At 34.8% G+C, this 13,328-nt stretch overlaps 1 protein-coding gene across 3 annotated transcripts in view; it reads right to left on the reverse strand.

Annotated features, from left to right (window-relative positions):
- Positions 1-13,328, reverse strand: part of Dnah7 (dynein axonemal heavy chain 7) — a 310,589-nt gene that overhangs the window by 153,277 nt on the left and 143,984 nt on the right. For all 3 annotated transcript variants that reach the window (XM_074071306.1, XM_074071307.1, XM_074071308.1), the window contains exons 29-35: positions 12,658-12,906; positions 10,088-10,237; positions 7,858-8,040; positions 6,887-7,063; positions 4,500-4,631; positions 2,954-3,178; positions 521-718 (exon numbers count right to left, since the gene is read on the reverse strand). In XM_074071306.1, coding sequence (XP_073927407.1) covers positions 521-718; positions 2,954-3,178; positions 4,500-4,631; positions 6,887-7,063; positions 7,858-8,040; positions 10,088-10,237; positions 12,658-12,906 — 1,314 coding nt within the window. The remainder of the gene's footprint in view (positions 1-520; positions 719-2,953; positions 3,179-4,499; positions 4,632-6,886; positions 7,064-7,857; positions 8,041-10,087; positions 10,238-12,657; positions 12,907-13,328) is intronic.

Consider the following 13,328-nt stretch of genomic DNA (forward strand, 5'->3'; position numbering starts at 1 on the left):
TCTTCTTTTCCGCAGACTGAGGAAAGCTGCTGAGATTTGGGCATTGTCTATTACAGCAGCCTGCCTCATCTTAACTAACACACAACAGAGATGAGTCTAGAAATCATTACAGAAAATCAGCCTTTTTACTACACAGTAATCCTTTAGATATAAAAATAATTGAAAAATTAAATATGAAGTGTAATTAACATTTATCAAGAGCTACAATTCTTATCCCAAACAATCTATTCTTATTAAAATACCAAAACTAATGGTGCAGTAATTTAGTAATCTAAAATATCATCATGCACAGGTATCCTAGCCCACCCGAGGCAAAACAGATGAGTTGTTAAAAAAAATAAATAAAAGGCATTATGCCTTTAATGAACTTTCTAAAATAAATAGGCAATTAGCCAAAAATGCTGTGGTTCAAATAGCAAAATCTTGGGTGTTTTAAAGCTTAAGCTTACTATTTAAAAAAAAAACAGTATTCTTAGGAATATTCTGCACATTGTAATATGTACATGTTTATAATACTTACAATTATATAAACACTCTTTCCAGTTCCTGTTGGTCCTACAAATATTGAAGGCTTTTGATGTGTGGTCAACAAATTCATTAATGCTGAATACCGGATTGTGTCCAGCGTTGGTACGATGATTTCATTAAACAGCACGTCTTTAGGAATTGGAGGGGTGTCTCCCAGTTTCTTTACCCATGGCTCCCATTTTCCTATTCCCTGTTGATAATAAGCAGCTAAATAGTGAAAGTTATATTGTAAAAGACTTTTAAGAGCTCTGTGCTTTTGTGTCATTGTAGAAAAAAACTGAGACTAACAAAAAAATGCTTACATGTTTGTTCTGTCCTTTCAAACACTTAACCCTCAGTTTCAAAGTAAATTTACATGTAAATTAAGAAATTATATTTTACATGAGTAAAAATGAAATGGCAATGCTGTGATAGTTTTCATGGTCTAAAACCACTGCTTATGCCAACCCAAATAATCAATAGTTGTGGCCAAATATTAGATTAATTAACAGCATTGAAAAAATTCAAGTAATCAATAGGTTAAAGGATAAGGAATTTTATTCAATAAATATAGAAAACTTTTTCTACCTAGGAGATCAACTGCCTGTTGCTTGGCTCTTATGGTGATATTTAGAAAGTCAGTTTATCGTTTCAGGCAAGATTCATTTTTGTAGAAATTATAATAAAGTAATATACTCAACCTCAGGTACAGAGTAGCATTAATCATCTCGCAATGTAGTGTAACAGATCCATAGAACAGCAAGATTTCCTGATTTGTGATTATTATTATGATTATTAGCATTATGATACATCTTTGTTTAGCTTGGAAACAATTTGAACTTTCTATGACAGTATTTATAATAAAAATTTTCAAAATGGTGTTTTCTCCCTAGAAAAATTCCACATTCCTCTCCATTCATTGAATACAGAAAAGTTTAGATTTTAGCCCATCAGATTTCAAATCCATCCTTCCTCCCCATCATCGTGTATCCCCACAACCAGTTCTTGCTAATGGGTCTACTAGTCCCACACATACCCCAACCTCTGGGCCGTGACACATGGTCTCTCTTAGCCTAGAGTGCTACATGACTCTCTTCCAAAGACTCACTAAGGGCAGAACTACGCTTTACTCATTTTTGTGTCTTTTGGCAAAGAGCTGTGCATACAGTAGAGATATTTTTGAGGGCACTGAATTCACATCAGCTTGAATATTATATTGCAAAGAAATATTTCTAGAATTGATGACAGAAATAATACCTTTTCCTACTCTTGATAAGAGTTTCAAACATGTAGGCTCTGTAATCATGTGGGGGAGGAAGGATTAAGAGTCAGAACACCTGGTCTGACATTGTGTGATCCTAGAACAATCATTTAAGATCTGTGAGCCCAATTCCTTTAATTGTAAAATCGGCAAAAATAATCCCATCCTTCCTGTTTCACTGACAGATTGGGAAAAAGTAGAAATAACTGTGAAAAATATGATAAATTATAAAGTACTCTGGAAATGCAGGGTAGTATTGGTTATTTTTAATAAAATAAAATTAGCAAAGACAGTATGTATTGTGCAGAATGAAGAATTCCTCCTAGGATGAGCATGGTAATCCACCTAAGAGCCATAAAAAATCAATACAGTAATGCCATTTTTAGAAAATTATCTTGAGGAAAATCAGATATGTACACCATGACTTGTGTCCAAGAATATTCACCTAAGCAGTATTTGTAAAAGTGAAAAACTAAAATAAGATAAACAACCCGGTAGACCATAGGAAAGCTTTACAAAACAAGTTTACTGAAGAAACATTAGTGAGATGGAAAGGTGTTCTCTTTACAAAATAAAAGAGGATTTTAAAAAATTGCCCATTAGGGATAAAGTGTCATCCTAATTTTACTTAAACTTATATTTACTTAAATAATATAGATTTCCTGAACTACATCTTCAGCCCAATACTTGTGGAAGTTGGTCTACAAAACAAACAAGCAAACACCACTCAAGTTTTATTTTCCAATCCATTTGGGAAATGTTAAATTAACAATTGATTAGCTGCATTTCTCCAAGACTTAGTGCCTGTAACATGCAAACATGCTCATGAATCTCCAAGAGGTGTCCTTCAACTACACATGCCTGGTGCTGGGTAGACCAGAATTAGAATATATTAGAATTAATATAATTCTATTAATGAGTAAAACTGGCCCTCAGGTATTATTGCATTTAATCACCAAGAAAAACTATGTTTAGCGAAATTAGCTCATCCAAGGCTGTGCAGAAAGCAACTTTTACTAGACTCCAACCGAAGCATATCTGACTTGAAAGCTGGCACATTTTCCTCTACTCCACACTGTCCCTTTAGGTCAACAGTAATGAAGAAATGGCCACAGAGCCATTGTGTGGTGTGTCTCGGAGAAGACTCTCACAGGTGGCAGTTGCAAGTCTTGCTTCAGAACTCACCTCAGAGACAAACTGATAATCATAAATTGTTCCTTTTTCAGGAAATGGAACAGTTAATTTCTTCGCAGATATTTGTTCAGTACCACTCTGTAATTTAAACTTATTTCTAGTTAGGTCTGAAATTTGACCTTCCATTAATTCTCGAAGAATCTTACTAAATTTCAATCGATCATCATCTGTACAAGAAGCACCGACAGACCAGATCAATGAAAACAGAAAAATGCCCTGCATTGGAGAGATGAGAAGATAAAGTGCAATTAAAGAGTAATTTCAATCTGTCCTCATAACTTAAATCAGGCCAACCAGATTAATATCTCTGAAAAATAATAAGACAGCTGATATGTAATAGCAGGTCATCCAAGGATTTTATAATAATAAGAGTTTTTTCATATTGCATGTCATATAAAAATCTTAAAGACAATAAAATGCAAAGTATAAATTCTAGTCATAGTGAAACTTTAGAATGATTAATCTGGTTAGTCATAGTTTAAATAAAGAGCAGAAGCTTCATCTTAAAAGGAACATTGAGATAACTTATTTATAAAGGTGTTAGGACATAATTTATGGGTAAATAATATACATCTTTTAATTTAAAAGTTGATATCCTGGGTGTAAATAGAACAAATTTCTATTATTTTACCTGTAATAATATATAGGCATTAATTAGTAAACTAGAATTGCCATTCTGCAAGCAAAAGACACTATCTTTCTTTCCACCAGACTTAGGCAGAGGGAATAGGGTAGAAGAGCAGGCTCACAAAATGCATGAGAAAATCTGTTTGCTTGGTTTAAAATCAAATCTTTTCAAATGATAAAGCCAACAGAGTCCTAATCTACTTTAATCCTTTCTATCTATTTCTAGTTTATATACAGACTGTTTTTCTCACAAAAATGTTATCCCCAAATTAAAATATAATTTCCTAAAATATGTTATAATAATTCCATTCTAACCACATTAGAAGTGTTACCATGAGAAGAACAGTATTATTATTTCTAAAAAATGCCAGATCTGTTGATATTTGTATTACTATTTAAACATTCTGTTTACTGATGACCTATATATTTTATATAGGTTGAGAAAATCACATACATATAATATATATGTACACACACACGTATGTACACGTATACATATACATACACCTATACATCTGCCTTCCCATATATTTACATATACAATAGTATATATATATTTGTTCTCATGCCAAAAAAAAAAGTCAAGAGGAAAGAATAATAAATTATTATGGTTTAGAAAGGAGGTAAACTTTTTGGGATGGATTATTTCTGAGACTAATCAAATGACCCTGTATTTCGGTAACCAATCTGAGGTAATCACCACAGACTTCATTATGCAATGTTAATGCCAGGGCAGATGGCCCTAAGAACTTGGAATTTTGGGCCTGACTTTCCCCTCACCTTTGTAGCTGCCACCACTGCCCTGAACCCAATTTCAAGAACCAAATGAGTCTCATTAATTAGGAAGCTTTGGGGAAAACTGGAGGTGTCTATCTTTCTACTGCAAGATTCAGGAGGCAACGGGTCCTACCTCAAGCAAAGAGTAAATTTCTCGATCATTTCTGTCTTTTTGTTTGGCTTCATCAGCAAAATCATCCATAAAACAATCTATTAGATTCATTAAGGATCTGACCAAGTTTGTATCTGAAGTAGGACATAATTCCTGAAAAGTCAAAAAAAAAAGTCTATTAAACTAGTATCAGCTAGTACTCATTGGACGCATTTAATCCTAACTGCCATCACATCTATGAAAAGATACTACCATTGTCCTTGTTTGATGAGGAGAAATTGAAGCACATATTAATTCCTTGCCTACAGTGTGGCAGTGGTGGATGTCACATTTTGGTAGTGTATATTATTTATTTGTTCGCTTACTTACTTAGGTACTCTTTAACCTCTCTTATACCAACTCTTGAATGAAAAAAAAAAACTTACTGGCACATGTTTAGTTTAATCAAAGACATAGGTTCTATTAATTATTAATTTTTGAAAGCAAAACACAAAATGCTTTCAGAGAAGGCAATTAATTTATGTATCTACTATGCTTAATAAATAAAACCCATTTTAGAATATTTTTATATGGTACAGCAGTAGTCATAGCAAACCCCATCCTACGAAATAATTTCCAAATCTCGAAGTCCACAAAAACATTGCTGGAATGCTGTATACGTCATGCACTTTACTCTTTGACATCTCATATGACAATTTATGAAATAAACAAAATAACAGGTATAGTTCCTAGAGCCACGCAGTGTACAGCAGCTTCTCAGTAAAAATCTGACAGCTTCCCTCCCAGCTCTGTTCTAACCTTTACAGTTGAATTGCTTCATGGCTAACGAATAAAAATAAGCTCTCTGAAATCAACTCTTTGAAGACCAGAAGCAGCTGACATCCTGTTGAGCCACCTCTCCTCTCCCCGCCCACCCTGCCCCTGAAGAAATGACAGACAAAATAGAGTTGTTGTCTAAGGGTGGGACTGTTACTGATGGCATGTTAAAATACAGTTATTACTACAAATAAAACAGACGCATACTATACAAGGTAAATAAGTCATTCACAGTTTAGAAGAGGACAAAAGTCAGAGGACACTTTAAAGGCTGCATTAAAAATTTTATGTTTTGCTATAGAAAGGATACTTCTCAGTTATATGGAAAATTCATTTATTTCTAATGCTTAAATTCTCTGACAATGCCAAAAAAAAAGAAGCAAAAATCCTGCAGCTTGTTTGTTATGACCCTCAATTCATGTATGTGTGATTGGCTTGGATATGATTGCTTCTACAATCATATCTACAATATATCTTGGTTACAGTCAAGCATCTTGAAAGAGCAGTCTACGCCCATTTTCTGGTCAGTATCTTCCATATTCCTCAGCTGGCTGCCCTGAAGTCCCTGGGTTCTCCCTCATGTACTTTTGACAAGAGTCCCCCATGTTCTTAAGTGCCAATTCAAAGGGACGAATGTCAGTCCTTTCTTGCTTTCATCTGATTTCTTAGAAGTATCTCATAATGCTGACTACGTTCTTCATAAAATGCTCTTCTCTCTTCCCTCTCTCTCTTGTCTAAATCCCTAGTGCACCTGAGAGTCTACCCGTTACTCTCTTCTTTTGTCCTCAGTTTTTCCCTATAGGTAATGTACATTAGCATGGTTTTAAATTCTACTCTCCAAATCTGTACCTTCAGCCAAACATCTGCTTTCTTCTATCTCCAACAGGATGAAAAATATCAGCTCTGTTTCATTATCTTGGTTCCACAGCCCACGACATTCTAAATGACCTCCAATCAACATCTCCAAAGTAGAAATTAAGTGTGCTTTACAATGTTCAGCTGGAGAGACTCTAAAACTCTGGATGTGCTTCAGGGACTCTGAGACAGATTTCCATACCATTGACTGTTCTCCTGTCACCTTCCCCTAAACCCCCTCCCAGGGGACACTGAAAGAAAGAAAAAGGGATTTGCCTACTTTCCAACGTCTTTTCAAGTCTGCCAGGGACTGACTTATTTTAGGAAATTTGGAAAAAAACCAAACTTATAAAAATGGAAGTTTAAAATACAACAGCTCATTAGCAATAAGAGATAACATTTTGGTTTATTTAATCCTGATGGGATTATACAGGCCTTTTGGGTTTTGTTTGTTTGTTTTAAGAGAAAAGTCACCAACATTTTCTCAAACTCTAAGGTGCTTCATTTTAGCTATTTTTGGAGAATAATTATAGTTATTTTAATCAGAAAAAATCCAAGCGTGATAGCATACAACTATAATGTCAAAGAAAAGGGGGACAGGGGACATACACAAAGGTTTTCAGTCAAAACAGTTAAATATTTTATACATTAGTTAATAATAAAAAGAAATTAAGATTGATTTATTTTACTAACTTGAGTTTTCCATTTTTTAATCTTAAAATTCCCATTTCTCTCACCTTTGTGTGCCTTCTAATAAATTCAACAGAAACAGGGACCATTCTGTCAAATAAGCCTGTAATAAACTCCTTCTGAATAGCGCTGACTGAAGCAGGCAGAAGATTGATCCAAGACAACATCAGTGGTCTCCAGCCCAGCATGTGAGGCTCCATGTAAATCATGCCACACCTGGAAACCTGGAAAAGCAGCCGCTGTTCACCATCAAGACAGTGTTCACAAAAGACATTTTCACTAGACACCGGCTCAGTCTGCTGGCTCATGATGAAAGCCACTTAGTCAAGAGCCAAGGTGATGGTAGGAAAAGAGCGTTACTTGATAAGCTAACTGATCAGAAGAGGCAGATAAAGGGCCATCATCCTGGGGGGCTAACTTAGGGACCATTCCTATAGGAGATGGGTGATTGAAAACTGGTGGGTACTTTCTCCCATGTCAAGGTTTGTGACCAAATAATGCACTTCCAATCCTAATTGCCTAGTTATGAGGTGCTTTTCTGTTCTGTAAACAGAACAAGAGCAAGGTCATTATTTCCTTGGGCTATTCTTGTCACTGATCACTAAACTCACAGTAAAGAAAGAAAACATATTTTACCTGATCATTGTGAAACACAGGGTCAAGTGAAGTTAAGTAGGAAGTCTAGCATGAGCTCGGCTCCCATGTGAAGATATGACTTGACACATCTGTTTCTGTTTAATACAAAGTCTTGGAGGGGATAAAGGCTCAATTTTATAAAATTTCATGATCTCAATTTTTATATATGACTTTACCAAGTAGACCCAAACAAAAGAGGAAAACATCTTGGCCATTATATTTGTCAAGTTATATGAACAGATACATCTGTTTTTTGACAATCACAGATTGCTCTTAAAACAATTCTCCTAATATTTTTCATTTAAAATCAAATCTACTAAATAAGTGAGAACATTCATAACATTTTGCAATTTATCAGCAGATGTCAAAATTGAGAACTTACAGTGGCAGGAGAGGCAACTTCTAAGTCCATTGGTTCAAAAATCAGATTCATTTGTGGTGACATTTGAATAATTTCCCCGCTCATCAGACACAGCTTCTTGTTGTCGTCCAGCACTGTGTTCATATTTTCAATCCACACTGCATCCACTGGCCCATCAAAAATTAACCACTTCCTATCTGGAGTCTATTTTGTGCATATGGTGAATAAGAGGCAAAAATGTAATGAAGAGCAGAATCAATAATATTTCAGAGTTTAAAATTTTAACTCATAGAATTCTACCACAGCATTAAAGGTACACCTTGAATAAAGTGTGTATGTGTATGTATACATATATATATTCTTTATATACAAAGGAGCCATGAACAAAACAAAAATACATCATTCCAGATGACTCTCAGCATGAATACTATTAATATCTTCTCATAAAGATTAATTATTCTTGTGTGCTAAGCCAGACTTTCTCTCCTCTCCATTGAGTGAATCCACACACACACACACCCCCACACCCACCCCCCCCACACACACACACATCTTAGGCTGAACTGTCCCCTGATGTAGGACATTAAAATCAATATAATATTCATGGTCCTGCAATTATTTAATAAATATGAAAATATCTATACATTGTCCAGAACATATTAAACACTCAACAAATATGAGGGAGTGTACAGGTGTAAACTGGAGAGTACAAAATCTGATTCTTCTGCCCAAATTCTTATAATTCAACCTTTTGGTGTACACAGATGATGTCTTGTGAGTACATTCAAGGTGAAGGATTTAGTACATTCTCAGTCCTGTGACCAGTTCATTGATACACAAGACAGTGGGTCTGTCTCTGACTCAAGCCACAGCACACCCACATTCAGAGGTTGGTTCTGGCTGCTCTCAGGAAGGCAACAAGAAAGAGCTACACTTTGCACCCTGGGTGATCACCTCAGAGTTCAAATTTTCCTCAAGTTGTGTGCTTGCCACACCTGTTAACCTGCACTTTGAGAAACACTGCCATGTAAATGTGTAAATATGACCTTGACTTGGCTCTATTACTTATGGGCACTGTGACTGGGTAAACTACCTAACATCACTGAGACTCAGTATTTATGGGGTGTAGCTTCCTGAAAAATGTAAGCTACGTAACTGAAAATAAAGATGTCTCAGCACTATTTCAGGGTAAATAATGTGACTGCATACATTATCTAGAGACTTATTATTCTGGATCAGAATGCATCCACTGTGGCAAGAGGAGACATAAGAAACTACCTCAAGCAGACTATGTCTGCTTCACTTGTGGCTCCCGATTACTTTATTCTCAAAATTACTGGTAAAATTTGATATTGGGCAAGAGCTCTGTTCCTCTGTTACTTGCTGCCCATGGTCTACTGATAAGAGCAGAATTGAGATTTCTATTACTACATGGAGTCATGAGTCATGGTCTGCTGCATTCTTATGTGGTAAAGAACACCGAAATTAGGATATATGGTAGTCAGAATAGAGAAACCATAAAAAGGAATGACTTAATATATAAACTAGATGGCCCCTTTTCCTATACCAGCCTTAGTAGGCTATCTCCAATATAATCCCAGTGGATCTGTGTGATGGAGAACCTGCTAAAATATGGCAAGCAAGTTAACACTTGTTGGTCTGCAAACTCTTTTCATAAACATGGACAACCTCCCAGCAGAATAAGCCAGGAGCAGGTAAGATAGCAGTTGGCACATGTCTTACCCCTTTTGCTTTCCAAAATGCAGCCAATTTTCTCCCTATTACTCTAGATGGAAAGTGTTGGAACTATAAGACATCATTTTTGAAGGTATGTAATGTCTTCCCTAAGCATTGGGGTACATCTAACAATTAGTGGGTGTGACAATGGCAGCAGCAAAAAGAGTGGGCAAAGGAAGAACATTACCAAAGGGACAGAAGGACCATGCCATCCAGATGTTCCCATTCCTGAATCACTTAGCTTGGGAGAATCAGAATATCTTGCCCTGAGTTTTTGCTACTGCTCTCTCCCATACACCTGCTGCAGAGTAAAATGTGCTCGCAAGAATGGTCTGGATACTCTTGTAGGTTTTGACATCGTTATTCACAGAAATACTGCTGGGCCACCCAGCAATGCTTTTTAAATAAATATCTTAAGCTATCATTCAAATGTTTATTTTAAAGAAGTCAGAAACTGGTCAGAAGAACACATCATAGCCTTGTAACATATAAGTGTGAGAATGTTAGTACTTACTGCTGCTGATGCAAATGCTCTGAAACTGACAGCGAGGATCCCATCAGACCACTCATGGGACACTAAATCAAACTGCCCATACAGCTGACCCATGGTGATGGACTTGGGATTTAAGACAGTTATTTGAACCTTGTTTTCTTCCATTAGACCCTTAATGAAAAAAATCAATCACTTATTTATTGTGAAGAATACTGTCTTGATCCATAGTAAACCTATAAGGAATCTACACAGAAACTTCCAGAAGTGAAGAATGAGTCTAACAAGGTTCCTGAACACAAGGTCAATGTATAAAAATCTATTATATTTTTTTTACAATGCTAGTGAACAAAAAAAGGCCAGATAGTAAATATTATAGACTTTCTATATTTCATATTCTGCTTTGCTTTAATTTTTAAAAAAGTCTTTTTCATGTGAATGCCATTTTTAATTCATTGACATTACAGAAATAGGCTTTGGCTGAATTTGACCTGTAGGCTATAATTTGTTGACCCTTGCTATAAAATTTTCTCTGAGCAAAAGTAAACAGAAGCAAAGATACAGAAATGTGTGCTTTCCATGGAGTCAAAAACTTAATGTCAGTAAACTACATTTTGGCCAGAACCCTGAAAATTGATCTATGGCCGTATTATAAGAGATGTTACTTCCTTTGGTGCATGAGTCTTTTTTTAATTAATAGAATTTATTTTTAAAGCAGCTTTAAATTTACAGAAAAATTGGGCAGCAACTACTAAGATCCCCACATATTTTTTTCTGCCTACCTGATAACAGTTTCCCCATTAGTAACAGCTTACATTGGTGGGACAGTGTTATGATGGATGAATTTATTTGAAACATTATTATTAGCTAAAGTCCATAATTTATATGGGGTTGGCTCTTTACATAGTCTAATTCTATGAGTTTTGTCAAATGCATTATGTCACGTAACTGCCCTTACAGCACTATACAGAAAAACTTAACTACCCTAAAAATCCCCTGTGCTCCACATATTCATAATCATTTATTTTTATATATAAAACAATATAATAAATTCAGTTCTTCTTAACACTGCCAGAGCAGCAGACACAAACTAGCAAATTAAAGAAAAGATGTGGCAATAATAAGCCTAAAACATAAAACAAACTCAAGGTTTTTGCTTTCTTCTCTTTGCCCAAGAAAGTTTTAAGAACATAATTTCCTAAGTTCAGAAGTATGGGAAAGTTCTATCATTTTAATCAGAATAAAGTTACTGCTAACAAAGAAAGGTTTTTATTCTAAAGGCTAGTGTGAAGCCATAGAGCTTGTGTGCACTGCTAAGGAGGCCTGTGCCTTTCACCTATCTCAATGTCACTGATAGAATTACCAGGTAACAAACCATTGGGCTTTTACATGTGACCAGAAAACATGCTCACACCCTCACCTTCTTTCACTCTTTGGGCAGTGCTGTGTTTTGTTCTTTTGGGGACTTTAGTTTTTGTAACCAAAGAAATTAGCCCATCTAACAATAAATCAACAAAACAGGAAAAAATGCAAACAAGTCTAAAAGAAGAAAAGGAAGGCAAGAAGTTAAGCAGGGAGAATTTAAAAATTGAAGGGATAAAGGGAGAAAATGGAAAAGAAAGGCAAAAGAGGAAATAGCATGGGGGTATGAAAGTAGGAGAAAGAGATGACAGAAATAAGTAGCATATCAGTTTGTACGATAATAAATATAAGTGAATTTAAATTTCCATTTGAAAAGATAGAGACCAGTGACTGGAGAAAATAAAAGTCAAACTATTTACTCTCTATAAAAGGTAAATCACAGCAACATCTAAAAACATAATTAAAACCATAGGGGAAATAAATGGACCAAGAAAGTAGGAGTAGCAATAGTGAAATTAGATAAAGTCAGTGTGAGGTAAGTAACAAAAAAGAAAATATTTTATATAAGTTGAAAGGCGGCTCCACAATGAAGATACAATGATCACAAATCCCCATAGGCTACAAACACTGAAATACCCAAAGTAAAACTATTCAAAACACAAGGGAATGTAAGTAGACAGCAACATTAGCAGAGGAAGTTAAAATAACCCCGTTCCTTTAGCATATCAGAGTAGAACAAAATGTGATGTGTTGAGAATTTTGAACAATATAATTATGACATATTATGAATGGGCATATTAACATATCACATATAGCTACATAAATACATGTGTATGCAGACACACTTTGCATTAATTAAATTAATTCCACCAGTAATTCATAAGCTTGCATTACAAATTTAAATTTCCAGAAAATAAAAAATACCTCCTAAAAGTATTAAATAAAAACCTTCAGATTTTTCTGTATTTGCAGACATTTTTCTACAATGATCATGTTTACCTTTACAACTAAAAAAAAAAAGAAAGAAAAGATTGAAAGGCAGACTTATGGACTTATGGCATAACCTTTATATGCTGAACTTACCACTCGTTTCATTTTTACTCTTCTGTATTATCTCTGACTCATTTTTCTCATGATTTTAAGCTGCCATATTCAAAGTATCATTCAAAATGACTATATATTCTCTCTTGCACAAAGCTGATTGCAAATAAATGCATTAATAACACATGTACCTTTTCACATATATCATTTAGTGCTCCAGCTAATACACGATATGCACTGGTTTTTCCTCCAAATGGTTCTCCAACAATCATAAAACCATGACGCACAATCATCATTTCATATATTTGAAGAATCTTTTCAGAAAAGAATTTGGTCATTTGTAAATTCATGGAGGCACAATTATCTTTGATGGCTGCCAGCAAATCATTGTAATCTGGTTTTGGTAATTTCACTCCAGGAAACAAATCCGAAGTAATACCCTGACAATGGATAATTTGAAAATTTTACATTTTATATATTTATATTAAATATATTTTGTAAAGAATTTTATATTGATTGAAATATTTATAAGATAGATGGAAAAAGAGTCAATAACTAATAATAGTTTAAATCTTTGTTTTCAGCTAGAGATTTATAGCTTGAAGTTATATATTTAGTATTTGGAATACTAACACTATGTGACTTCAAAGCTTATTGTGAAGACTACCATATTGGTATAAAGTAACAAATAAAGGCATAGAATAAAATAAGGGTGCAGAAATAGACCCACACATATATAAACAACTGATGCTCAACAAAGATGCAAAGGCAACTCCATGGTGAATCTTATTAGAAAATGGTACTAGAATAACTAGCTGTGCCCAAATAATTAACCTTAATCCATACGTATACATATTCAAAA

This window comes from Castor canadensis, chromosome 4 (genome assembly GCF_047511655.1).
Source record: "Castor canadensis chromosome 4, mCasCan1.hap1v2, whole genome shotgun sequence".
NCBI lineage: Eukaryota > Metazoa > Chordata > Mammalia > Rodentia > Castoridae > Castor > Castor canadensis.